The 24,203-nt window shown below is 37.7% G+C and overlaps 2 protein-coding genes across 2 annotated transcripts in view; both read left to right on the forward strand.

Annotated features, from left to right (window-relative positions):
• Positions 1 to 24,203, forward strand: part of LOC146002207 (endoglucanase E-4-like) — a 240,248-nt gene that overhangs the window by 119,876 nt on the left and 96,169 nt on the right. The window lies entirely within an intron of this gene.
• LOC146002512 (uncharacterized) lies at positions 12,423 to 22,938 on the forward strand. The gene is made up of 2 exons (XM_083140409.1): positions 12,423 to 12,574; positions 17,275 to 22,938. The coding sequence occupies exons 1-2, from the start codon at positions 12,521 to 12,523 to the stop codon at positions 22,747 to 22,749; spliced, it is 5,529 nt and encodes a 1,842-aa protein (XP_082996535.1). The 5' UTR covers positions 12,423 to 12,520; the 3' UTR covers positions 22,750 to 22,938.

The raw sequence follows: 24,203 nt of genomic DNA on the forward strand, positions 1-24,203 counted from the left end.
AAGACGTCCCTGACAATGAAAAACTTATACGTTTCATGTATTATGTTGTTGGTCAGTAGGTTGAAAAAACACCATACCTGCAGGAATGTGAAACTGTTACGGCAAGAAGCATGGGATCAACTACATAGTTGAGGATTGGAACGAAAGATTAAATATTGCTGTTATTCGAGAACACCCTCATTAATGCACTGAAGGCAGATGCTGAATTTTATGGCTTTTGTTACGACAGAACAACACTAAACCTGAAAGGAAAGAAACAAAAAATGAGCTCAATTAAGCTTGATGACAGAATCGACTTGAGAAACACTCCTGGAAAACGGAAATGTAAAGAAGTGTCCGAGTCATTGGCTTATATTCATAAATCGCAGTAGACTTGAAACACTGATAGTTTGATTTCTAAAGAAAAAATAAATAAACTTGTACAAAATGCAAGGAAATGATAGAAATAATAATCAAAAATACAGAAATGCGAAACGGAAACCATCCCCTCGTGGTGTTCCTTGGAAGCGGCATAGATCTGAGAGTCTATTGCAAAATGATAGCAAAGGTCACCCTGCGCGCAAGTATTTTTGGGCAAAAACCTAATCAGGAAAAGGAGAAGTAAAACTTTCACTCCAACCCCTTCATTTCCGTCCCTGCGGGAAAAGTCCGTATTTTTATACGCAGCACGGCCGCGCATAGCGCCAGAGAAGGGGGGAAATCGAGTGCGCAGAGCGAAGCGGTACACGCTGCTCGAAGGTCACTACTTGCGTTGAGACTTGTTTTCGTTAGCTTGCTCCAGAGATATCCAGAACAGGGTATAACGTGCGGGGAAATGTTCGGCCCGAAACTATCCCGAACCCGTTTACAATTAATTTGTGTTTCAATAGTTACTTATCCCCACCCTTTCTGGTTGCCAAAATTTTTACTCTTTGCAGAAAATATATATATCATTTACTTAATATCCCGATATTTCAAGAGCAGTTGCTGGAATTTCTCACAACAGGGAAATTGTAGAATACCACACTGCAAGTCGATGGAACCGAAGATTTATCAGAAGAACTTATCGAACAGTACACCAACATATCCTTAACATGGAAATCATATCTGATATATTGAACTCTATATATTTATTTCCAGTTTCCCTTTTAATCCAACGAATGAATGAAATCCTTAACGAAAAATAACACAGGGCCGCAAATTAAATTAAATTTAATGTTGTTTTTTGTTTAATAGGTGAACTTTATTATTTGTGCCATGCTGATCACGAATATGAAATTCGTTTTTCTCTATCACGCAAGGTTTTCTTACAAATCAAATTTCAAAATTTGGGCTTTGTCCAATATTGCATACTGTTTTATTAAAAATTTTCTTTTCTTCAATGAGAATAAGTAGCTTATCACACTAAACGCATCAACATGTTCATTTTAAAATGAATATAGACAGACACAAAGGACCCATATAATATAGAAAACGACATATAGGAGTATATAATATACACACAAGAAAATCATTACACAATACATATTTTTCAGTTCTGTTTAGCACGCTTTCTTCTGTAAGCTTTCCTAACTTTTTTGTGATTTTCTTCTGGCGTTTCTCTGTACCCAACAGTAGTCAGCCATCATGCTAACACTCCAATATCCTTGATACCTTTTCTCCATGTTCCTCATGTCCTAATGGAACCGTTCGCCTTGTTCCTCACTTAATTCACCGAGATTTTGTGGAAAGTTATCAAGGTGTGAATGCAAAAAATGTAATTTGAGATTCATGTTACAACCCAGCTCTTGAAATTTAAGTAACATATTCTCAACAACTTCTCTGTAATCAGGACTTTTGTGGTTCCCCAAGAAGTTCAACACTGCACTTTTAAATGCTATCCAAGCATCTCTTTCAGCTACAGTCATTGTTTACTCGAAGTCGTTATCATTAATTAATTTCCTAACGTCTGGACCAACAAAAACACCTTCTTTCACTTTGCCCTACGACAGGTATGGAAATTTGTTGCGTATGAACTGGAAACATTGTCCTTCCTTGTTAAGTGCCTTCACAAATTGTTTAATCAGACCTAATTTGATATGAAGAGGGGGAAGTACAACTTTCTCAGGACTGACTAAATGATGTTGTACGATGTTCTTTGAACCCGGATTCAATGTTTTCCGTATTGGCCATTCTTTTCTTTCCAAGTGGTAATTTCGTGCCCTACTATCCCACTCACAGATTTAACATGGCATTTTCGTATATCCACATTGTAGTCCAAGTAAAATGATCAAAACTTTAAGATCACCACACACCAACCAACCATGGTCCTCATATTTAATTTTATTAAGAACAAGTTGCATATTGCTGTACGTTTCTTTTAGTGACACAGAATGAGCAATAGGAACTGAGGGGAACTTATTTCCATTATTAAACAGAACAAATTTTAAACTTGTTTTATTCGAGTCAATGAATAGCCTCCAATCAGTTGAAATACAAGGAAAATTTAACTTAGTCAGCAAACCGGACACATCACAACAAAACACGAGAGAATCTTGTTTCGAGAAATAAGGCACAAACTCTTTTTCTCGGTGCCTGTACCAGGAAAATGTTGTTCCACAAGCCAGCAAAGTTATTTTCGTTAAGTCTGGAACCAAGAAGCTGAGCTGATTCTTCAGATAAATTTAGGTCTGTAACTAAATCGTTGAGTTCGCTTTGAGTGAGCAGTATACGGTCACGAGATCCGTGAGAGGGGTCATAAATGTCATCTTCCATTTCACTTCCTTCCACTGAATCACTTAGTGAACCAGGATTACTTACACACTCAGGACTTGATGGAGGTGTCGGTACAGGCACGTCTGGACCGTGCAACACGGGTCTCATTGCAGAGGGAATATTGGGATACACTATCCTCTTCTTGTTTCTAATATTTCGACCTACAATTTCACAGGAACAGAAGTAACAATCATTGCTGTGATACTGAGGCTCCCTCCACACCATGGGTATTGCAAATGGCATAAATGGCCGCTTTCCCGTGCTCCACTTACATAAAGATTCCACACATGATCTACATACCTTGTGTGGGGCCCACGATTTATCTTGATCTCCTAGTTTCATTTTAAAGTATGCGTAATATGCTCTTCTTACAAAATCTGTAATTTCCTGTCTCTGTACCCGGGGAACAAATTCACCGCAGATATAGCAAAACACATCTGGGCTATTCAAACAACCACGAGATGCCATGGCCACACCACAGTAATGTACCACACTGAACAACCAAATGTTAATGTATGAGATCAACGTATCTTACATACCATGGAAGCAAATTAGCACTTTTGACAGTTACATATAAAATTAATTTCAAATGACATATCAATGTTTTACATAGTATTATTTTCAGTATTTAGGCAAGAAACATATTAATTAATTTAAATGAAACAAAACGTCTCTGCATTTAAAGCTTATTCGTATTTATTACTTGTTGAATAATTTTGAAACGTACCAGTGACATCTAGCGACAATCACTTCAATTGCACTGAAACGTGCATACCACAACCCACATATATAAATCGTGAATTGTAAAAAATTCTTGCGTGATGTGAGAAAATTAATGCCAGTTTCAGCATCAGCAAGTTCAAATACATGTAAAACACCCAAAATTATAAAAACAACAGAACCCATGCGGCCCTGTGTAATTAATTTTTCAGCTACTTCAGGTAACAGACACAATTTTTGCACCATTATTCTCTATTCCGTCGAGAACGGGGGTTTGGGGAGTCCAAGTCGACAATATATATTTCAGTGTTCAATTTCCTACTGCAGCCTCACTCAGCACCGTGAGGACGATTGGAGACCTCCTGCTGAGAATCCCCATTCGCAAGAAGTTCTGTAATAATCCGCTAAGAGGCGCTGAGAGGCACTACTCGCAATCTTGCTTCCACTTATTCTAACAAACAGAACAAGAGATGCCACTGCTAAATTTCAACAGCTGTCAAGCCTAACTTCACAGAAACCATTGACCTGAAGCGCTGGATTCCGAGAAAACCTTCCACTTGCTAAGCCTCAGTTCTGCCTCAGTGCTTCTGTGCTATATCTTTATCTGTATTAGAACTAAAACGTATCACACATTGTCTCTTTTTTCTTTGCAGTTCATTTATGTCACAATTTGTATATTGTATAAAAATTCTCCATTTAATGTCTTCAGATCTAGTACACGTAAAAGCGACTGTACCAGTGGCGTTAGTGGTCTGGTACTGTGGGTGTGCACATCAATCTCAAGTCCAGAAGAAGAGTTATTTTTAAAGGCCGGATTTTAAAGAGAAAAAATTACTTCACAAAGGACAAAAAGGGAAAATTATTGCCAAATGAAAGGAATTGAAACAGGACTATAGCACTCCACCAAAAAATATTATTTTAAATGAAGGCACAATACATATATCCATTCATATAAAAAGGGATATATTAACTTTCGTATGAAGTAAAAAATGCAAGAAATTTAATGTATCGCTTTTTATATATGAATGGTTATTGTACTTTCATTTAAAATAATATTTATAGTGGACTGCAAAAATAAACTGAAGTACTTTTTCATTTCCTTTTCTTTTAAGGTAAAGTACATCAAATAATCTTACTTCAGTTTCGATGAAATCTTCCTTAAAGCAGCTTACCGCATTGTACGTACCTGGCTTCACCATTTCACTAACACTCAATACTGTCGTCAGTGTCACACAGTAAAGTTAAAAGTATTCTAAAAACTTCACAATTAAAGTATAAATCCAGCAGATAAGTACACTTTCAACCCAACAGGCGTGCCGCTTACAATGCGTTTGTTGCTGCGTAAGCCCAGATCGCATTGTTGCAACAATCGCTGCAACGTACTCCCAACAAACCCTCAAGGAGGGAAGAGAAGGTAGAAGGCGCTTGTTCTTTCTTTCTTCTAAGCTGCACCAAATAGATTATTGTGGAATATTTTGTTCAGGAAAAAAACAATCGTACAAAATATTTGATATATTGTCAATAAAGGGACCAAGAAAGATGTGTTTTAATATGGGGGGAGGGAAATAGGCTGAAAAACTAGTCAGTAAATGGAAGAGGAAGGAAAATATTTTTTAAAAAGATGGGAAATGGAATGTGGGCTGAAAAAGGGAATCTTTTTGGTGAAAGATAATTATCAACACTGTTGTTATTTATTCCATGATCCGTGTTTAAAAATAAAAAAAAGGAATTCCCTTTAAAATCTGATCTCTAGTTATTTTATTAACCCAGATCAATTACTGAACCACTTTACTGCGTACATAATGATGCTAAATGTTTTGGCAACCCGTGTTATGTCCACATTCATTGATAATTATAATTATAATGTGACAATGACAGAGAATTGTATTTCATGAAAAAATATTGATTTATTACTTTGGAGATTTTCCGTCAATCACGAGAAGAGCGATGTTATTGGGTAACCTGTAGATAATTCAACGTTCCATGACCTGACAAATTGACAGAAAACATAGAAATAGCGATCCATTATATCGTAATTGCAAAATATTTAGTGAATAAAGTAAAACCTAATTAATCCGGACTAATGGGGGAATAAGTTAATGGGTTTAACGAAAGTCCGGATTAACTGAAATAACCTAAAAGAACAATAGAAAGTGCATTAAAACTCCGTTTATAGCAACAAAACACGTTTATTATGATGTATTTAAAGGGTATAAACCTAATACACTATACAGTACAGTACAAAGTCTGCGGGAAACAGAATTTCATCAGTGGTTGACTGCCTTCTCTTTGGGAAGGTCCCTTGTTGACTTCTAGCCACATACATAAAACCCTTTCATTCTGCTATTTTCGCCCTTTTACCTGTCCGGATTAAGCGAAGTCCGGCTTATCGGGGTGCAGATTAACGAGGTTTTACAGTAGTTGTTCGACTGATCGACCCAACAAAGACAAGTGAAATCAAGAGAATAAAAAATACAGTATTTAAAAAGTCAAAATTAAAATTTGCATCAACTTGTTCTGTCAACAAAAGTACCAATATTTACAAAATAAATTTCATTTTTGTACCATTTTTATGGCTATTTAAAAGCTAGTTAAGTAACAGGTTTTAAGAACATACAAAATTCAGGTACAGACAGATAAGATTTATACACTATTCTGACAATCTCTGAAGCAAGTGATCGAAAACAAGCCTCTACAATGACGCGTGGAAGGGGAAGTGAGGGAGGAAAGAGGAAAATGCTGCTGCGACTACCAGCTTTTTGGAGCAGTGCGTACTGCTTCGCTCACCTGTTTGCTTTCTCCCCTTCTCTACCGTTATGTGCGACTTGCTCTACAGATTCCAGGGACAGAGTATGGGCTTCTTTGCTTTGTATTCCACCCACTTCGAACAGTTTTTACTTCCCTATAATGTTTGAAAGACTGGAAGAAGGTGCGATGCGTTGGTCCGACGAGTCTCGGTTTTTAGTGCATTCCGTGGATAGTCGTGTGATGGTTTGGCGTAAACAACACGAAATTGTTCTTCCATCTTGCACAATGTCAAGGGTGACGGTGGCGGTGGGGAATGTTCACATGGCAGGAACTTGGAACCATGGAACATGAAGATCACCGTTGCACTGCGCAGTATTATCATCGTCTCCTAGTAGGCACTGTGCATCTTACTATGTTGCATTGTTTCCCTGATGGTTCTGGCATTTTCCAGGATGATAATGCAACCAGGGTTGTTAAACGTCCAGGAACGTCCAAGAACCCATAAATTCTAATGGGTTCTATTGGGTTCCGCTGGAGGACCGAAACCTTTTTCCTCGCACAATTTAAATTCGGTCCAACTTGCGTATTGTATCGTTAAAAAGTTCCTGGACCGAATTTAAATTGATCTGGTAAAAAGGTTCCTGGACCGAATTGAAATGCTTCATAGATAAAAAGGTTCTTTACGGTCCAGAACCCGTTTACGCCTGCTGATTTTCTCTCCTGGACCGGAATTGAATTTATTTAAAATTCCTGGACCTTTAACAACTCTGAATGCATCATCGGGCACTTGTTGTTCAGAATTGGTTTGAGGAACACTCATCTAACATCCAATACATGGTATGGCCTCCGAATTCGCCCGATTTAAATCCAATAGATCATATTCGGGATTATATGGAGCGACAGATCAGGCACCAGGAGACATCAGTCACGTCAATCCCAGCACTGAAGGCTGCATTGGACTACTCCAGACATCTTGTGGAATCCAACACACTACTAGGTGGGTTGTCATCATTCAGTGGCCACAAAGTGTAGTATAATACGTTCACGGTGGTCTTGATTTTAACACAGAAGACTTTGTTGCGTTTTGACAATAAAGACGAGTTTCTTTCAACGACAGCTCCTTGCATCTGTCGAAGCATTTGGCAAGGGGCGTACAAGGGACACAATTCTCAGAAAAGTAAAGGAATGCTCCATCTTGGCGATTCCCAACCGGGGTGCCTTGAGATCGGGCGGTGTGCCCAGAGATATTTTAAGGATAAATGAAAAATAACATATTTGGAAGTAGGCAAATAAAATATTAAGTCTAATTAGAAAACAATAAACGTACGTTTGCCCTTTTTACTCACCCTTGTGTGAACAAGCCTTCTCTGCTATTGCATCAATAAAACCCAAAGCAAGAAATAGACTGCATAATCTTGAGGATGATATGCGTGTTTGGTTGTCAACTGTAAGACCTGGTATCAAACATTTGTGCTCTAAGCAACAATTGCTAGTCTCACATTAATAAATCAAAACTCTTTTGAGTGATTTCCATTGCAGTAAACTGTATTCTCTTCTGATGTTTGTTCCTTATATTATCTTTCAATAAATGAATAACATTAGTACTGGAGTAGGTACAGTAAAAATTCGTTAATCCGGACCCCGATAAGCCGGACTTTGCTTAATCCGGACAGGCAAAAAAACAAGAAAAAAACAAACCAGAATGCAATGTTTTACATGTGGCTAGAAGTCAACAAGAGAACTTTCCAAAGAAAAGGCAGTCAACCACTGATGAAATTCTGTTTCCCACAGACTTTGTACTGTACCATTACCGGCCATACACGGAAACCCTATCTTGAGTGCTCCCGAAAGCACTATAAAGCCAACAAGCACGTGAAAGATCGAGATCGGAAGGGGAAAATCGTCTACAGTGCCGCCAAGAAGCCTTGGGGCTTGAGCTGGGGCCTGTTCATAGGCGAGACGCCTCAGGGCAGCCAGCGGAACCAGCGCCCGGCCCACCGTTCCAGCGTCCAGGCGATCCGGAGATAAGCATCTGCCCCTTTATGGTGCTAATCCTTCGCCATTAACTTCTCCCTCTTAATACTATATTGGAGTGCTTGCCAAAGTAAACTCAGTCACTTAACTATTCAATTAGTGTTTCTTTAATTTAACTGCTCTACCTCTGAATCGTCGCCCTTTGGTCAACGGGTTCTACCCTCTAAAAAGAGGGTAAATCCGGTACGGCTAAGGTTTCAACGCCCCCAATTGTGTCCCCAGGGGCCAGCCCTGGGACAGGAAGCTTAGTCCGTAACGTTACTGTATAGTGTATTTAGGCCTTTAAATACAGCATAATAAACGGAGATTTAATGCACTTTCTACTGTTCTTTTAGGTTATTTCAGTTAATCCGGACTGTCGTTAAACCGGTCAACTTATCCCCCATTAGTCCGGATTAACGAGGTTTTACTGTATTTATTTGACAATAGATTTAACTTTCTCCTGATAATATATTCCACTTAGGTTTAAGATTTAAAATCGAAAAAAATTAACAAGAGTGCCCCAACTTTTGTATCTCATTCCCAAGTAAAAAGGTTGGGAAACCCTGTTCTATCCCTTTCCAAAAATGTTGGGGGGGGGAATATGTACTCCTGTACTCTCATTTCCTGTGCCACTGCAATTTTTTTGTACTGATTGTGAGTGCCTCCTACGAAATTCTTAACCAGAAAATAAGTTGATGATATTATAACCCCTCTTGTACTTGCACTCAAGGGCGCCCGCAGAGAGGTGCCAGGGAAGCAATTGGCCCCCCTCCCCTGAGATTTCTGGAAATACTTTATGTAATTCAAATTTTGAAATTGTAGCGTGAAAACATGGACTTGTAGTGCCGTGAAAGACAGCAGATTAATTTCGTATGCAAATTATCCTACTGCTGGGAATGCTTTATGAGAATTCTCTTAACCGGGGGAATGCATCACCTTACCATCCTGCGGGTGGCTTTGCTTGCAATTAATATAATTTCTATTGATACTGGATGCTTAAATTGTATTGTTATTAAGTGACATCAAAATTCGAAGTTAATAACGCTTTGCCTTCCCAGTAGCAAATTTCAAAGCGATTTCTAGTTGAATGAATTCAGACGTTGGCCTAGAATAAGTGTGCAATATATTCAATTCTTGACCATTTATATTTTCCAGAAATACTTGGAATATTTACTCCAAAATCGTTTTGTATCCGGGACATGCACGAAGAATTCTAAAACATAAAACGAACCTTTAAACATGCAATAAATACACAGGAGGCTATAAAATCATAACTTTTGCTTCTTTTTCGACAAAAGAATGGAGCGTTGAAAATGTTCAATCCTCATTCTTTCCCGTTGATATCGAATCAAGTTTCCACTTCGAGCTCTATAAAAACCACCAGAAATGCTCATAATTTCTTATCGGCTCTGCTATTAGTACCGATAGCAAAAAACATTGTTTCCTGTACACAGTGATAAAGATACAAAACAGCGAGAATTTTTATTACGTTTTTATTGCTTTTTATATGGGCACGTTTACAAATCAGTGAGAATTAATAAAGAAACGTGAGAAAAAACATTCAGATGTTCTCATTTATTTTAAAAGAACCTTCGTCAAAACACAGTTATATACAGCGTGATTCAAAAAGATGAACTCAATTTCGTATGTGAATGACCTGCATACCATTTTAAAGAGGATGACGTAAAGTTTCAAATTTCACCGCTAGAGCGTCCACCTAGCCACAGCTGTGGAGCGTCAGTTGAGGACAGAATGGCTACTATTCAGCGCAATTCTTTTTTCGTTCGTGAGTTCATTAAAACTGAGTCTGCGACTGCAGTGCGGCGTGGTGTTCTCCAACGGGGAAATGTTGGAATAGTCAATTTGAGCAAACGGGCTCGGTCTGTGAACGTAAAATCACGGGCCGACGCGTGTATCAGGTGTTACCCACGTGACCGGAGGGGGCACATTGAGCATTTATATAAACTATATTGTGAGTATAATCAAGTGCGATTTGAAACTTAAACATTAGCATCTCGTCTTTCAAATATTATGTAGATCATTCACATAGGATGTACACCCAACGGCAAAAGAAACAGTAGGCCAATTGTCCACCAGCATTTTCATTCGGTCTGAATTACACAATGTGATGACAATGAATTGAAATAAAGATGTCAATTAGCAGAGAACAATGTCTGCTTCGAACCAACATAGTTTCATTCCTTAAGACAACACAGGATTTAGAATAAAAAAGTAATGAAAATAGTGGTGAACAATTTGTTTATCATTATCTTTGCCGTTGACTGTACAGTTCGTTAAAAATAGTCGTAAGAAATTGAGTCCATCTTTTTGAATCTCACTGTATTTTTCTCATTCCATAATTTTATAATATGGTTGTAAATTTTTGGGAGAACTTTCAGAGTAGTATATTGGCTCCCGCGTAGCCAAATAATTAGCGTTTTCAACGTTGGTGCGAGCTGTTCAGGGTTCGATTCCCGGTGGGAACCCTCAAAATTTGGGCGTTGATTCAGCGCCGTGAGGATATTTAGGGAGTTACTTGAAAAAAAGACGCAGCGGTCTCCGGTTTTGAAAGCCAGAAAACAACATCTCGGGTTCGAATCCTGGCCTGGGCATGGATGTTTATGAGTGTCCAATCATCTATTTCATTATATCATCATTCATCCCTATATTCGTAAATTAACCAAAAGTGGCACAAAAGGCGAAGTAAAATAAAGCAAATCAAAATCATTGGTAGAGCGTAAACGAAGAAAACGTCTTGTAAAGTGAAACCGTTTATAAGCAGAGTCTGCATGAAATATTGAAAGTAAATTGACGTTTCTGTAAACGAGTATGTGATATATTGGCCCAGGTCAAGCTCCACGGTTGCTTAAATGGGGTCGGTCCTTCAGGTACCGCCAGATATTCCAGATTGCCAGTCCGCAGCTGCAGGTAGAGAAATAGAGGAGTAATAAAGGGGGAAAAAGGAAACAGAAGAAGAATGAAGGGTAAGCATATAAAAGAGAAACAGAGGAAGAATGGATGTTAAGCAGAAGAAGAGAAAAACAGAGGAAGGATGAATGATAAGAAGGGAAAAGAGAAACAGAGGAAGAATGAATGATAAGCAAGGAAAAGAGAAACAAAGGAAGAATGAATTGTAAGGAAAAAGAGAGACATAGAGGAAGAATGAATGATAAGCAGAAAGAAGAGAAACATGAAGAATCAATGATACGTATAAAAAAAGAGAAACAGAGGAAGAATAAATGATAAGCAGGAAAAAGAGAAATAAGAAGAATGAAGGGTAAGGAAAAAGAGACAGAGAAAGAATGCATGATAAGCAGAAAAGAAGGAACAGAAGAATGAATGATAAGCAGAAAAAAGGAAGCAGGTGATAAATGAAGGATAATCAGAAAAAATAATAACAGATGAATGGTGAAGGATAAGTAGAAAAATGAGAAACAGAGAAAGAAAGAGACAGAATGAATGAAATAATTAAAATTTAATGTAACTGCATCAGTTCCCCCTCTGCTTACGTCAGTAATTAAAGATGCTACATATTTGTAAGAATTTTTAATCAGTTTAAGCAAAGTAAATCCTCTTTTCAAATTTGCATTTATATAATTTGACATTACTTTTCTTTTCCTTTTTAGCTAATCGTGACGATGAGGATGGACGGTCATTATATGAAATAGACAGAACAAAGGAATGCTCATGTCCGGCAGGTACTCGAACCCATAACTTCGAGTTACGAGAATATATGCACATGTACTCTATTCAGTGTGCTGAATTTCACGAAAAGAAATTAGAGATTTGTAAAAGAAAGGTGTAAAGACGAATCAAGCATGAAGACAATATGTTTAGAGAATTAGAAAGTGCAAGATGCACAATTCAGAATGACTTGCAGTGAAATACGGCCTTTGCATTGTGCTTGGAATTGCCGGAAAGAATATTCGTCTTGCTGTTTTGCTCTGGATGAGATCGTCTGCCTTAAGATGTTCTATTAATCGTGTAGCTATTGTGCCCAACAACATAATATATGCATTTTAATGGCGTGTTTTATTGAGCTCTACATCCCTAAATTAAATACTTTCTGTTGATTCTATGGGTTGGTTCTATGTGTAAATTACAATGAAACTCCCGTTTTATTCTGTCACATTTCATGATATTCTACGCTGCCAACTCATGGCAAGTTTAGTGTAACCAATTTCTCAGTCTCTACTTCGCCGAAATGTTGTAATAACGTGTAATGATTTGTATCGTGCTACACATCCATGTTTCGGCCATGTCTATGTTTAAAATGGCTGCATAGATCGCATGCATCATCAGTATGGATATAAGATTTAGCATAAGTTTACTGTTCGTATGGACGTTATGTATGCAGGTAAAGTATAGGCCTAAAAATTCTCAGAATGTTAGTGACAAATGTTTGTTATTAGCAAACAATGTTATTTGACAATCTTAATTGATTAGTGATTTGATCAGGCGCGGTTGGCCCTATAGCGCACAGGATCAGTGAACCCCCAGTAATATACGATAATCACCTCGAGAATGAACAATGAACAATGTCTTTAAATTTTCACATTATTTCGCTAAAAATTCTACACAATAAGTCATGTATTTGTGCCCGTAACACGGCGAACTCTCTTGCTGAGAAAAAGAAACCGCGAATCGGCCGCCCTGATACAGACCCTCAGTTGAACCCCCACAGGACAGCTCGTGCCATTGTGAAAGCTTCGTGCGGGAGCAGAAGCGCGAGGAGGGTATAGGACAAAATACATGGGAGATGAGATTTGCAGAACCTATGTTCAACCCAACGGTCATGCGCAGTTCGTTCTCTCGCAGAAGGCGCGGGACAAGGCTCCTTTCTCGCTGCTTCCTCCCTTCCAGTGTTGCTGCGTGCGGTTCAAGTTTGAAGCGCACACATTACATTACATTACATATTCAATCTTCTCTTGTATCATTTTTGCACCGAACTTCTTGGAATAAATGCAAGATTGTGTCAGAGATGGATGAGTGGAAACAAATAGAAGCTGGAATTAGATGCGATGAATTAAAATAAAGGAGATACATTACCAAAATACCTTGTGCATGCATTCAGAGGTTTTTCCTTAAAGGTGGAAACACTTCGGGTTCGCGAAAGAGAAAGAATGGCGCGAAGACGTGACTCGCTGTCGCTCGGTGTCAAAGTCTCAAGTTTTTTAGTTTTTGAAGTGCTTGGATTCTTGTTGGAAAGTATTAAGTGATGCTGCGAGTGAAACGAGGGATGGACTTTACCTAGGTTATGTCATTTGATGCAGTGTAGGCGTTGCTGTCCGCGCAGGTAAGAAATGACCGATAGAAATGCACATAATTAACGTAAACAAACTTCCTTGTCCACTGAAAAAAAGCGTGTGCTGGTCGACCAGCCCCAAATTTGAACAAACCTGTCGCGTATAAATGAAAGGGTCTCAGGTTCGATTTCTAGTATGCGCATGCCATTAGTTGCCATTTCCCTTTAACAAATGTAGGACCAGTTCTGATTAGTCAGCATGGACGTCCGGAAGGGGAAAAGGGGGCCGCCCCCCCATGGAAATTGAATGTAAACCAAAAATTATATATTACACGCATATAATTTAATTTCAGTCACAGTAATTTTTGGTAATTATTATAAAAGCGTTGCAGTAACTTTAGACTGAAGGAGTGTTTTTTGCTCCTCGTGGGGAAAAAATATATTACTTGCCCCTACTTGAGGATGTCCATGATATTCCAACAAAACTCAACTTTTTTCATAAAGGCACAATTTATTGTAGTTTCAGCCCTAAATTTATTCGCACACCCCTACAACAAAACCTTATACTCCCAGATAAAAAGAATTCTTGACAAAGCTTTTAAACCCTCCCCCATCCTTTTGTTGGGCGAAGGAAGTATATTTTGCGGAAAGTGAATATATGTCACATCACTTCAGTGAACCCCCGGGTAAATAATGCACGAGCCGTGCCTGGATTTGATGTCAGTGTACATAATTTAAAGTAATATTGCTGCATTGTTATCCACTTTAAAATTCAAAATTACATTTTACATATCATCACTCATCCTCATCTTCGTGATTAGCCAAGAGTGGCAGAAGTGCGAAGTAATTTAAACGAAATCAACCTGTCAATAAAAAATATTCCTCCAAAACTTCGAAGGTGGTAACTTGCAAGCTAAAGTAAAGTTGTATGGCCTTCTTATCGAAGATATTTCATTTTGCTTCATGTTCATATTTTGAGAATTTATTGAGAATTTTTGACATCCTGATTCCCCCTGACGTCCATTGATACATATATATTACAAATTATATGACAGCGCACATTTATATATATATACATACATACATTAAACAGCGATGTAAAATAAAAATGTAATAATATACAAAACCATTTTATGTTCAGATTCTTAGTCGATAGTGCACTAGTATTCTAGTATTACGTAAAATTCAATATTATACACCCAACGGCGAAAGAAACAGTAAGCGAATTGTCCACCACCAATTTCATTCGGTCTGAATTACACAATGTGATGAAATGAATTGAAATAATAACTTCAATAAACAAAGAACAATGACTGCTTCGAACCAACATAGTTTCATTCCCTTAAAGAACACAGGATGTAGAATAAAAAAATAATGAAAATAGCGGTGGACAATTTGCCTACCATTATCTTTGCCGTTGACTGTAAAAGATGGTGCAAAAAGAACGCATGTTCTTGAAATAAGTGTAAAGTCGTTGATTCTCAAGATACAAACGTTTTATTAACACCAAAACTATCGGTAAGAAATGCAGTTTGGACACAGTGATGATTTAAGTATGGAAGATGATGTCGGGAAGATGACGTCATTGTTGCTGTACACACATCCAGAGCCTCTCCTCAAAGTTCTGCATTGCCCTTGCTAACATTAAGTCTGGCACAGCTGTAATTTCTTCACGAATGGCAACTTTCAGCTTGTCGACTGTACAAGGTTTGCGAACACAGACTTTCGACTTAATGTAAAACCACGGAAAGAAGTGGCAAACAGAAAAATCTGGGGAACGTGGGGGCCGAGAGATATCGCCGAAACGTGAGATTACGTAGTGGGGAAACATTTGACGTCATCTTCCATACTTAAATCATCACTGTATACCTATCGAAACTACATTTCTTACCGATGGTTATTAAAAAAACGTTTGTATCTTGAAAATCAACGACGTTACACTTATACCAAAAACATGCATTATTTTTTGTGCCACCCTGTATAATACACACTGGCTAAATTACTGCACAAAGTTATTTAATCCTTTTAATTATTGAATTTAAAAATCCAGTAGAAATCTTCCGACAGTCATCGAGTACGGTGAATCTCTAATTATTTTTATAACTATTTGGTAACAAATTGTACAATTGGATGCCTGTGTAAAATGACAAAGCCAAATAGTGTAAAAGACATCTTCACAAAGTATCTGGCGAATCAAAAATAATCAATTAACTGTACATTTTCACAGACTAGGGAGTTCCATTATTCGCTCCATGTCGTATAGTGTGCTCAATGCCATGCTTGAAATCGATAATGCAGCCATACTGCAATGCTCATCTTGTCTTCCCTAACTGAAATGTTACATTGTTATACCATCCAATGCAGAAATATGTGCCGTGATAATATGGAATAGTACATAGACCAGTACTTTATGAAATGTTGTATTCGTGCACTGAAAAAAATATATAAGCTGTAAATCACTAATTGGAGAAATGAGAAAACATTTACGTGCAATTGCTGGTTTTGCATGATAAATTCAAGGGCGAATATTGTATTCCCTTATTTAAATAGATACTGAAAAAAAACAGCAACATAATCTCCTTTCGGACAGGTAAAACGAATGAGAATTAAAAAAAAAAGAAGTTCCTTTACATACACCACACACTTTATATTTGTGCAAAATAGTATAAATTGAGCGTATGCAAATACTAATAATTACCTATTTTCTCGAATTTTAATGTGAGGAATTCTTGTGACAAAATCCAAATGTCATGGTACAAACTGTTGATTGAATATGGAACTGATTGGACATGGAATAGGTGTCGTCGTATGCACATTCAAATAGATATTCTGGCGCCTTTGTAGTGAAGAAACTTGTAATAGAAACAGGTGTCGATTGCTACACGAAAAATTTATTATGGGTGTTATTTTTGTTAAAAACGAAGAATCTTAGTACGCAATATGTACTAAAGCAAGTAATTATGCACTAAGAAATGGTAATAGGCAGTAGAGAGAAGAAAGAACTTTCTGCATTTCTATTTTTATCTTGTCAACCACTAATCCCTAAAATTATTTTGCAGCCAATACATTTTCGATGTAGACCTCAACAATTTTCTTGCATTTTATACTTCTCACATTTACTTCGCAAATAAATGTAAGCAGATTTTAAAAATTAACCGAAAAATTAAATATTGTTCCTGCAATGTATTATCTATAAATGTACATAGTAATGGCACGGTATTACGAATTTGACAAAAGTTTAATACCGATCGTAATATGGTTTAATAAATTACACTTGCACAATGTTAATAAATAGATAAAATGAGTTATAATATTAATTTACATAGTCATTCCTTTAGCCAATAGAATTGTTTAATTTAATTTCGTGAATGCTTGTCCAAAGGAAACCTACTTATACTTTATATTGTAGTAAAATACACTTTATATTGACTAATAATTCTGTGATCAAATTCTTGCACAAGAGGAAACCAAGGGTATACTCACCTGCTTTGTCCAGAAAAAACACTATAACAATGATTAAACAGATTGTTGCTACAATCTTTGTTGAACATGATCTATTAGATGTATTTTCGCAGCTGATAGGCTTCCAATCAATCAACTGTTGTGTACACAGAAGTCAAAATTCACTAAACCAATGTTCATGCACTTTTAGTGATCAATTGGAACAGTTAAGCCAAGCATGTAATTTTACTTTTTTAAAAAGAATGTTCAATTGATCCATAATAGTGCATCACAAAGGTCAGGTGCAAACAAAAATTACATATTAGTATCATATGTTTATGATTTCTGTTACAATTCCATTATTATTTCAGTGGACCAGAGGACAAGACCAACAAAATACGCTTCCAGTACATATTACCGAAGGACTCATAGACGAAAACCTTCCCAGGCCGACAGAAGATGAGATTGAAACTACCCTGCTGGGTGCTGTAGCTCTAAGGAACAATTTGATCAAGTTACTAGGAGCAACTTTGGAACATCCGCATCTACAACTGAAGGACACAGAATGGACAGCTATCGAGGTACTCTACAGGGAGCTGCGAAGGAAGGCCATCAATACGATTGATGTTGTGGGAAACATGCAACACTTGTTCCAGAAAAGTTTACAGGAACAAGTCATTGGTGTTGTGAAGAGACTAGAAAACACTGTGTCATGTCGATACGTTTGTCATGTACGTGCTCTACGAAACACCCTACAAAAACTTGACTTCGATGCTATGATGCGAGGATTAAACATCAGTGTAGTAAGAAATGTCCCTAGCTTAAGACAGGAGTATCTGAATTACCCATGGTTCTCTATGCTGAGTGACAAAATACACTCAAAAGATCAGTGCAACAAGCAGTCGGTTTTCCTCACGTCTATTTTGGAGGCGATTAAAAAGAAATATATTTCATTGACCGCAAGAATATTTGCTTTGCTCCTTCTCAATATAGAATTACCAGGCAGTACCTCTTACGGTGTAGAGAAAGTGAGGTTTGTTGCAGAAAGCCTTTTAAAGAATGATTATAGTACACTCGATAAAGAATTATTAAATATTAATGTTACTGAATACAGTGACTTGTATTCCCTGCTTAGAGATGGGTTGCTGATAATATCAAAGTCTAAATGTGTAATGAAACATCATGTGAAATTTATGGTAGAATCTGCAGCTTCACACATCATGAAGGACGCATTGAGATATTCCATCAAAGGAACTCATGACGGCAGTAAAATATATGACAACGGTGGTATCAATTTCGAAGAACTTTTCAAAGTTTTCGAAAGTTTAAACTTTCCACAGGATATTCAAGATTCAGCAGGCTTGCTGCTGAAGGATATCAAAAAGGAAAAACTTCTCAAAATGACGGGACTAGACCAACAACTTCTTTATTACAACAATGACGACTCGCTATCCATTCTCATTGTTCTGCTTCAGAGGCTAAGATTCGCTCTCCCGACTTCAAGTATGAAGCTACCAATAGTGAAATCCATCCTTACGCACCTACACTTCAAGCAATGTCAGCAGAACGGGCATAATTGTTCACCCAAGAGCAGTGACGATCTGATCCGCATGGTCGACTCATTCTCGACGCTCTCACTGGACGCCAATAGTGCGCAGCTCATGACGAACCTAGTCACCACATTCTCTAAGAAGGATCTCCAGAAGACACTGACGTCCACCGAGCTTCCCTATGTGCTCTACAAGAGCCCACGACTTATGCTCATGTACTTGATTCAAAAGCTGATGACTCTGAACAATGCATTTGACAAGGACGAACAATGTCAATTGGAAAAATTTTCCAGGAACTTTGTGGTCGTAGGCGATGATGTGGTGATTCCGAGAATTCTGAACGCAACTCACGTTGACATCCCACTGGAGGATGAAAAACCCAAATGCTTAGCAAAGTGTCTCGGGCATGCTCAGGGTGACTACGATGACGCCTCCTCTATGAAATCCGAAGTATTGAAGATCCCACCTCTTAAATTCACACGAAAGACTTCTGATCAGAGAGTAGTGCATCAGAGGTTTCGTTCCGAACTACAGATTACGGACAGTGTTATAACTCGTGCTAAAAAGGTCGATTTCGACGAACTTGCTCTTGCTATAGGGGAACATGCTCCAGCTGAAAGCGTTGCATACCTTCGACAATTTTTCAATCGACCAGAAACACCAAGGCTCTTACAAGACTTCGAGTTCAAACGTTACTTCAAGAAAGGTGAACTACTTCAAGCCTTGGTAAGTTACTTTCGCGACAAAATGGACGAACCAAAACTTCAAAGTGCAATCAATAAAGTTATTCCATTTATAGACAAGTCAGGGGCAGAAACTCAAGAATTTCATGTCAAGGATGTTTATCTCAAGACTGTACCTAGAGAAAAGTATAAAGGGGAAACACTAACTAGTTTATTTTCCAAAATACATGACAAATGTCTCAATGTTAAAGAAGAATCGCTGTTGAAGGAAATTTTGAGTTATTATGGAGGAATATGTATAACACGCACGAGCACATTAAGATGTGTCTCTTGCCAACAAAACACAGACCAACCGTGGAAAACTGTCGTAAAGCAGCAGCCTTGGAAGCAAATGCCTTGGGAGTATGACACGGTTCCGTGGAACTTTGGCTTAAATGTCAACTTCTCTCTGTCAGGTCTCATTCCAGTGTTCAGAAAACGTCCTTCAGGAATAGAGAAATTAGTTTATAGCCCTGAAGACAATGTAACACCAAGGAGCAAGAAGGAACTATTAAACTTTTACTCAACTCCTTCAGGTTCTTATTCTACACGTCACAACTTTAGACAAGTTATCAATGATGCTTCCAGAAAGGTAACACCAGATGTGTACAGAAAGCCAATAGAATCGATCTACAATTATGTAATTCGCCCATTACGAAACAAATCATTTTGGACACACAAACGAACTACTTCCACTACTGCGATACCTAAGGTTTGCAATGAAAACAAAACACTAGAGAGGCAAGATCAGGTAAAAATCACAACCGATGTGTCAACTAAATTTGCTGTGATAGGAACAGATAGGTTAGAAAGCTCCGCAAAGACCGTTTTGAACATGAAATCTACCACTCCTGCGCTCAGACCAATTCATCCAACAATGGAACTTTCAGAGACACAATACTCCGAGTTGTTCAATGCAACTCAATATATACCCGACTCCCTATTCTTCGCCATGTTTTCGAAACCAAATGCTTCCCTTAAGTCAATCCCATATAAGGTAACACAAAAAGAGCTCACAAGACGTCCCAGGAGTGAAGCCCCTTACCAAACGTCCTCGATTTACATTCTGAATCAAATAAAGTCAGTTAACTTACCAACGAGTGAAACTATCCCGGCCTACAAGATTCCCTTAAACAAATATAACAGTAAAGCTTATTCATGGGAATCAATTGTAAAACCTAGTAAAACGACAACGTCAAGAGAGATTGGTGTTCAATTATTGCCTCCAACATTGTTTCCTATTGTTACAGCCAACTTAACATATCCTGAAGATACTACCAAGCATAATCCTAATAATAGTAAATCCCTGAGTACACCACAGTTCACCTTGTTACCAAATACAACATCTCGAAATATTCAGGATGCATATCATTTAACAACTATATCCGAAGTCAGATTACCAAAGAGTGCAGAGATGTCTTCAACTCATAGTCCAGTAAGATATTCAAAAGTACAAATAAAAATCTCACCCACACGTTTAGAAATAGATAAGATCTTATCTAAGGCAAATAGTATGAATCGTCCTCGTCATAAACTGGTGTCCAACTACAATCGGCCTTTGACTAAGGGAAAAGATGGAATTATTGATACCTTTAAGAAGTATGCCTATGCTATATATCACAGCATAGACAAATCAAGTTTAAAACCTGGACGAAAGAAGTCAACATCACGTTCTGCAGAATCCTCCAGTTTAGTTTCATTTCCAACTTGGACAAAGGGGGGAAAATATTCTGTGGGAGGACCTGGTGTTGATACCTTACCAATCTCAGACATCTTTGATGCAACAACAATGCCAGTTACGTCTAATACATATGAAATTAATGCCAACAAGGTTTCTCGCGTAGAGATGAATCCATCTACATATGGTATGACAACGGAGTATTCAACAGGAGATCGTTCTCGTAAATTCTCCAAAACACCTTCAACGAAAAGTACTCCAACTTTGTACTCCCTGCCTTCTAATCACCATGTCGTATCTGTGACTCTAAAACCTTCCAAACTAAGAAACCCAACGCCTACAAAACTTAGACCATCTATTAACGTCAGACTGAAACCTAAAAGGCATAGTTCTCTCCACATTCCGCATATCTCTCCTGTTGTTTCGCGCCATCCATCCATCATACAAGCTTCAAAACGTGTAGTAAAAACATCATCTGAAGCAGGCCCGTCACAACATGCAACACCATATGCGAAAAGACTGCCTTCCTTAGCTCCTATGTTTGCTTCTATCTCAAAACGTGCTTCTACAAATACTAAAACAATTACAATTACTCCAAAAGCTTCTATTTTTCCATTGATGTCAATCCCAATTCCTAATTCAACTGTTCAATTACAGAAACAAGGTGTCCTGGAAGTGAACAATTTTATTGCAAACAATGAAGGAACGCCTATAACGACACCAAATATACCAATGTACTGGAACCCTTTCACGGAAAGACCAATCACAACTTTGACTACAAATATGACATTATCGAAGATAAAGTTTAAATATATTAATATTGCTACAAATGTTACAGACACCCTCAAAATTACGCAGAGACCTTTGGAAATTATGAGCAATAACACTCATATGGAAAACTTTTACAAGAAGATACAAAGGTACAACTCTACATCAGGTAAATATAATTTAATAAAGTCACAACAACTGTGGAACCAAGGTGCTCCGAGTTACAATTCTCTCATTCCCATAAACAGTGCATTGCACTACACTCCTATGATACCAGGGTACTCATTTATGTTCAGAAATAAACATTCAAAAGTCGATGCTACCACACTGGGATTACCAAAAAGTACTATGGCTTCAATTACTACACCTCGTGTTCCATACTCTCCCCATACATACCCAACATCTCCTGGCATTATAGACAAATGTGAAGAAACAGTATCTAATATTTTGACAGTATCGTCTACCAACTTCGATATAATGGATACCCTTAAAGCAATCCCAAGACATGGCTTAACAGAAAATGCAAGAAATTCTGTACAAAAACTTTATAACCTCTTTTCCAATAAACTTACAAAATTCAGCGATTACATCCAAGGCTTTCCAATTGAGAATTACCGCACTAGAGGTACATTCCTAAAATACTTGCTGAAATATATATCGGACAATCCTCAGGTGCCAGTTGACATCAAAGATGTAATTCAAGGCGTTATACCTTACGTTCAACTTGACGGACCAGGTTTGAAACCCGTTGACCTTATAAATGTTGATACCCATTACTTTAGGCAGCCAGACATCACCACTTCAATGGTAGCTGTCGATATTAGTAATATGTTCGATCAATTACAAAAGTCTGTCCCCAATCCGACTGATGTAGAAACAATATCAAAATTTTTGTCATTTGAAGAGAGCAATATCGAAAAAATCACATCCACGTTCGATTTCGAAAGATTCAGAACAAAGAGAACTTTTCTCACTGCATTTCTTGAGCACTTGAAAGCCATGGGACACATTTCACAAAATGTGATGAAAGCTATATCAAATGTTATGCCATATGTAAGTACATCTTTTGAGAGAGGTGAGGTGGTAACATTCACTCAGTACAGGGATGTTGCCGAAAATATGTTGTAATATATATATATATACTTTTTTAATTAAACTTTTCAAAAAATCCTTATGTCACGTTAAGAGAATGTATAATTCTTGTTATTTGTGTTGTTACTAATACGTGTAAATTAAAATGTGTATGCAATGTGATGTATGTAATGTAAAATTATTTTAATGTGTTATACCATATGTTTGAAATACAATTACTGGCACTACAAGCAAATAAACAATTTATAATTACTGTATTCTATTAGAGTTGATATCCTAAGAGACTCTCTATGAAGTTAGAGATTCCAGGATCGAACCCTGGATAATGCACGAATGTATATTTGTGTTTCTCAAACCGTCCATTTTATCACTTGATCGTTTGTCATTCGTCTTCATGGAGAGAACCAAGGAAAGGTAAGAACTTGTCATAATGCGAACATTACTGGATCACTTTTATGTTATAAATTGTATATATGAGTATTTCTGTAATTGCTTTTTTTGAACTCTTGGCAGTTGGGATAGGCGGGTATGTCGCCGGACAGCCGACCAGTGGAAAGTTTCCAGTAACGGGTTAGGTCATTAGCGGTACCTATAAATAGAAAGGAAAGGGAGCAATGGTCCTCGCTCCTCAGATTTTTGGCATAGTACGGCGAGGTGAAGAGGTGTCTTTCTCTATGGGACGAATGGGAGAATTTTCTTGATACTATGAACAGGCGGAGACTGTAACTTTCTTTCCTTGTTTCTTGTAATACACACACTTGCTGTCTTTACATTATTTCAATAGTTATTTTCATGTGAGAAACCGGGCACACACGCACACATACCTTCGGTCACCTTTTTTGGTACTGAAGAGTTATACGTGTATTTTCTTACTCGTGAAGCCAGTGGCTACACGAGTGTACACACTTTCTTCGGGAATGGGGACAGGGTACACTGAAATGGGATTTTTTGTGAATAACGGCGAGTTTTAACTTCTGTAAATAAGATAATATGAATAAACCTTCATATATCAAAAGGAAAATGGCTTTATGTTATGATTTGAAGAAATACCTGTCTATTGTCAAGAGTTACTGCTATGTATCTACAGAACTTCAGATACTGCATATTTGTTGAACCTAGGGACAAGGTTCATGGAAGTGTACGTATGTTGAAGGTGCGAGGTGTGAAATCGCATAAAAACACACTCTACATCTATACAAACTCTTCAACGTAAATGAAAATCTCATAAATGATCTCGAATTACTGTTCTTCTTGTGATGCTCAATAGTTCAGTGTATCGCCATTTTCTTTCCAGAACTTAACTTATTTGCAGTTTAGAGCCAAATAAAAAAAAATACTAGAAGATAACCTCCCCATATGTCATACGCGTAATATATACGTACAGTGGATGGACAAAAATATGGAAACACCACGACATCGGAACGGGTGATATAGACGCAATTTTTTTCACTTGAAATCGGACAAGGTGCGACATTCTTTTGTTTTGCGCC

Source organism: Lepisma saccharinum, chromosome 18 (genome assembly GCF_977018435.1).
Source record: "Lepisma saccharinum chromosome 18, izLepSacc3.1, whole genome shotgun sequence".
In the NCBI taxonomy this organism is placed as follows: domain Eukaryota; kingdom Metazoa; phylum Arthropoda; class Insecta; order Zygentoma; family Lepismatidae; genus Lepisma; species Lepisma saccharinum.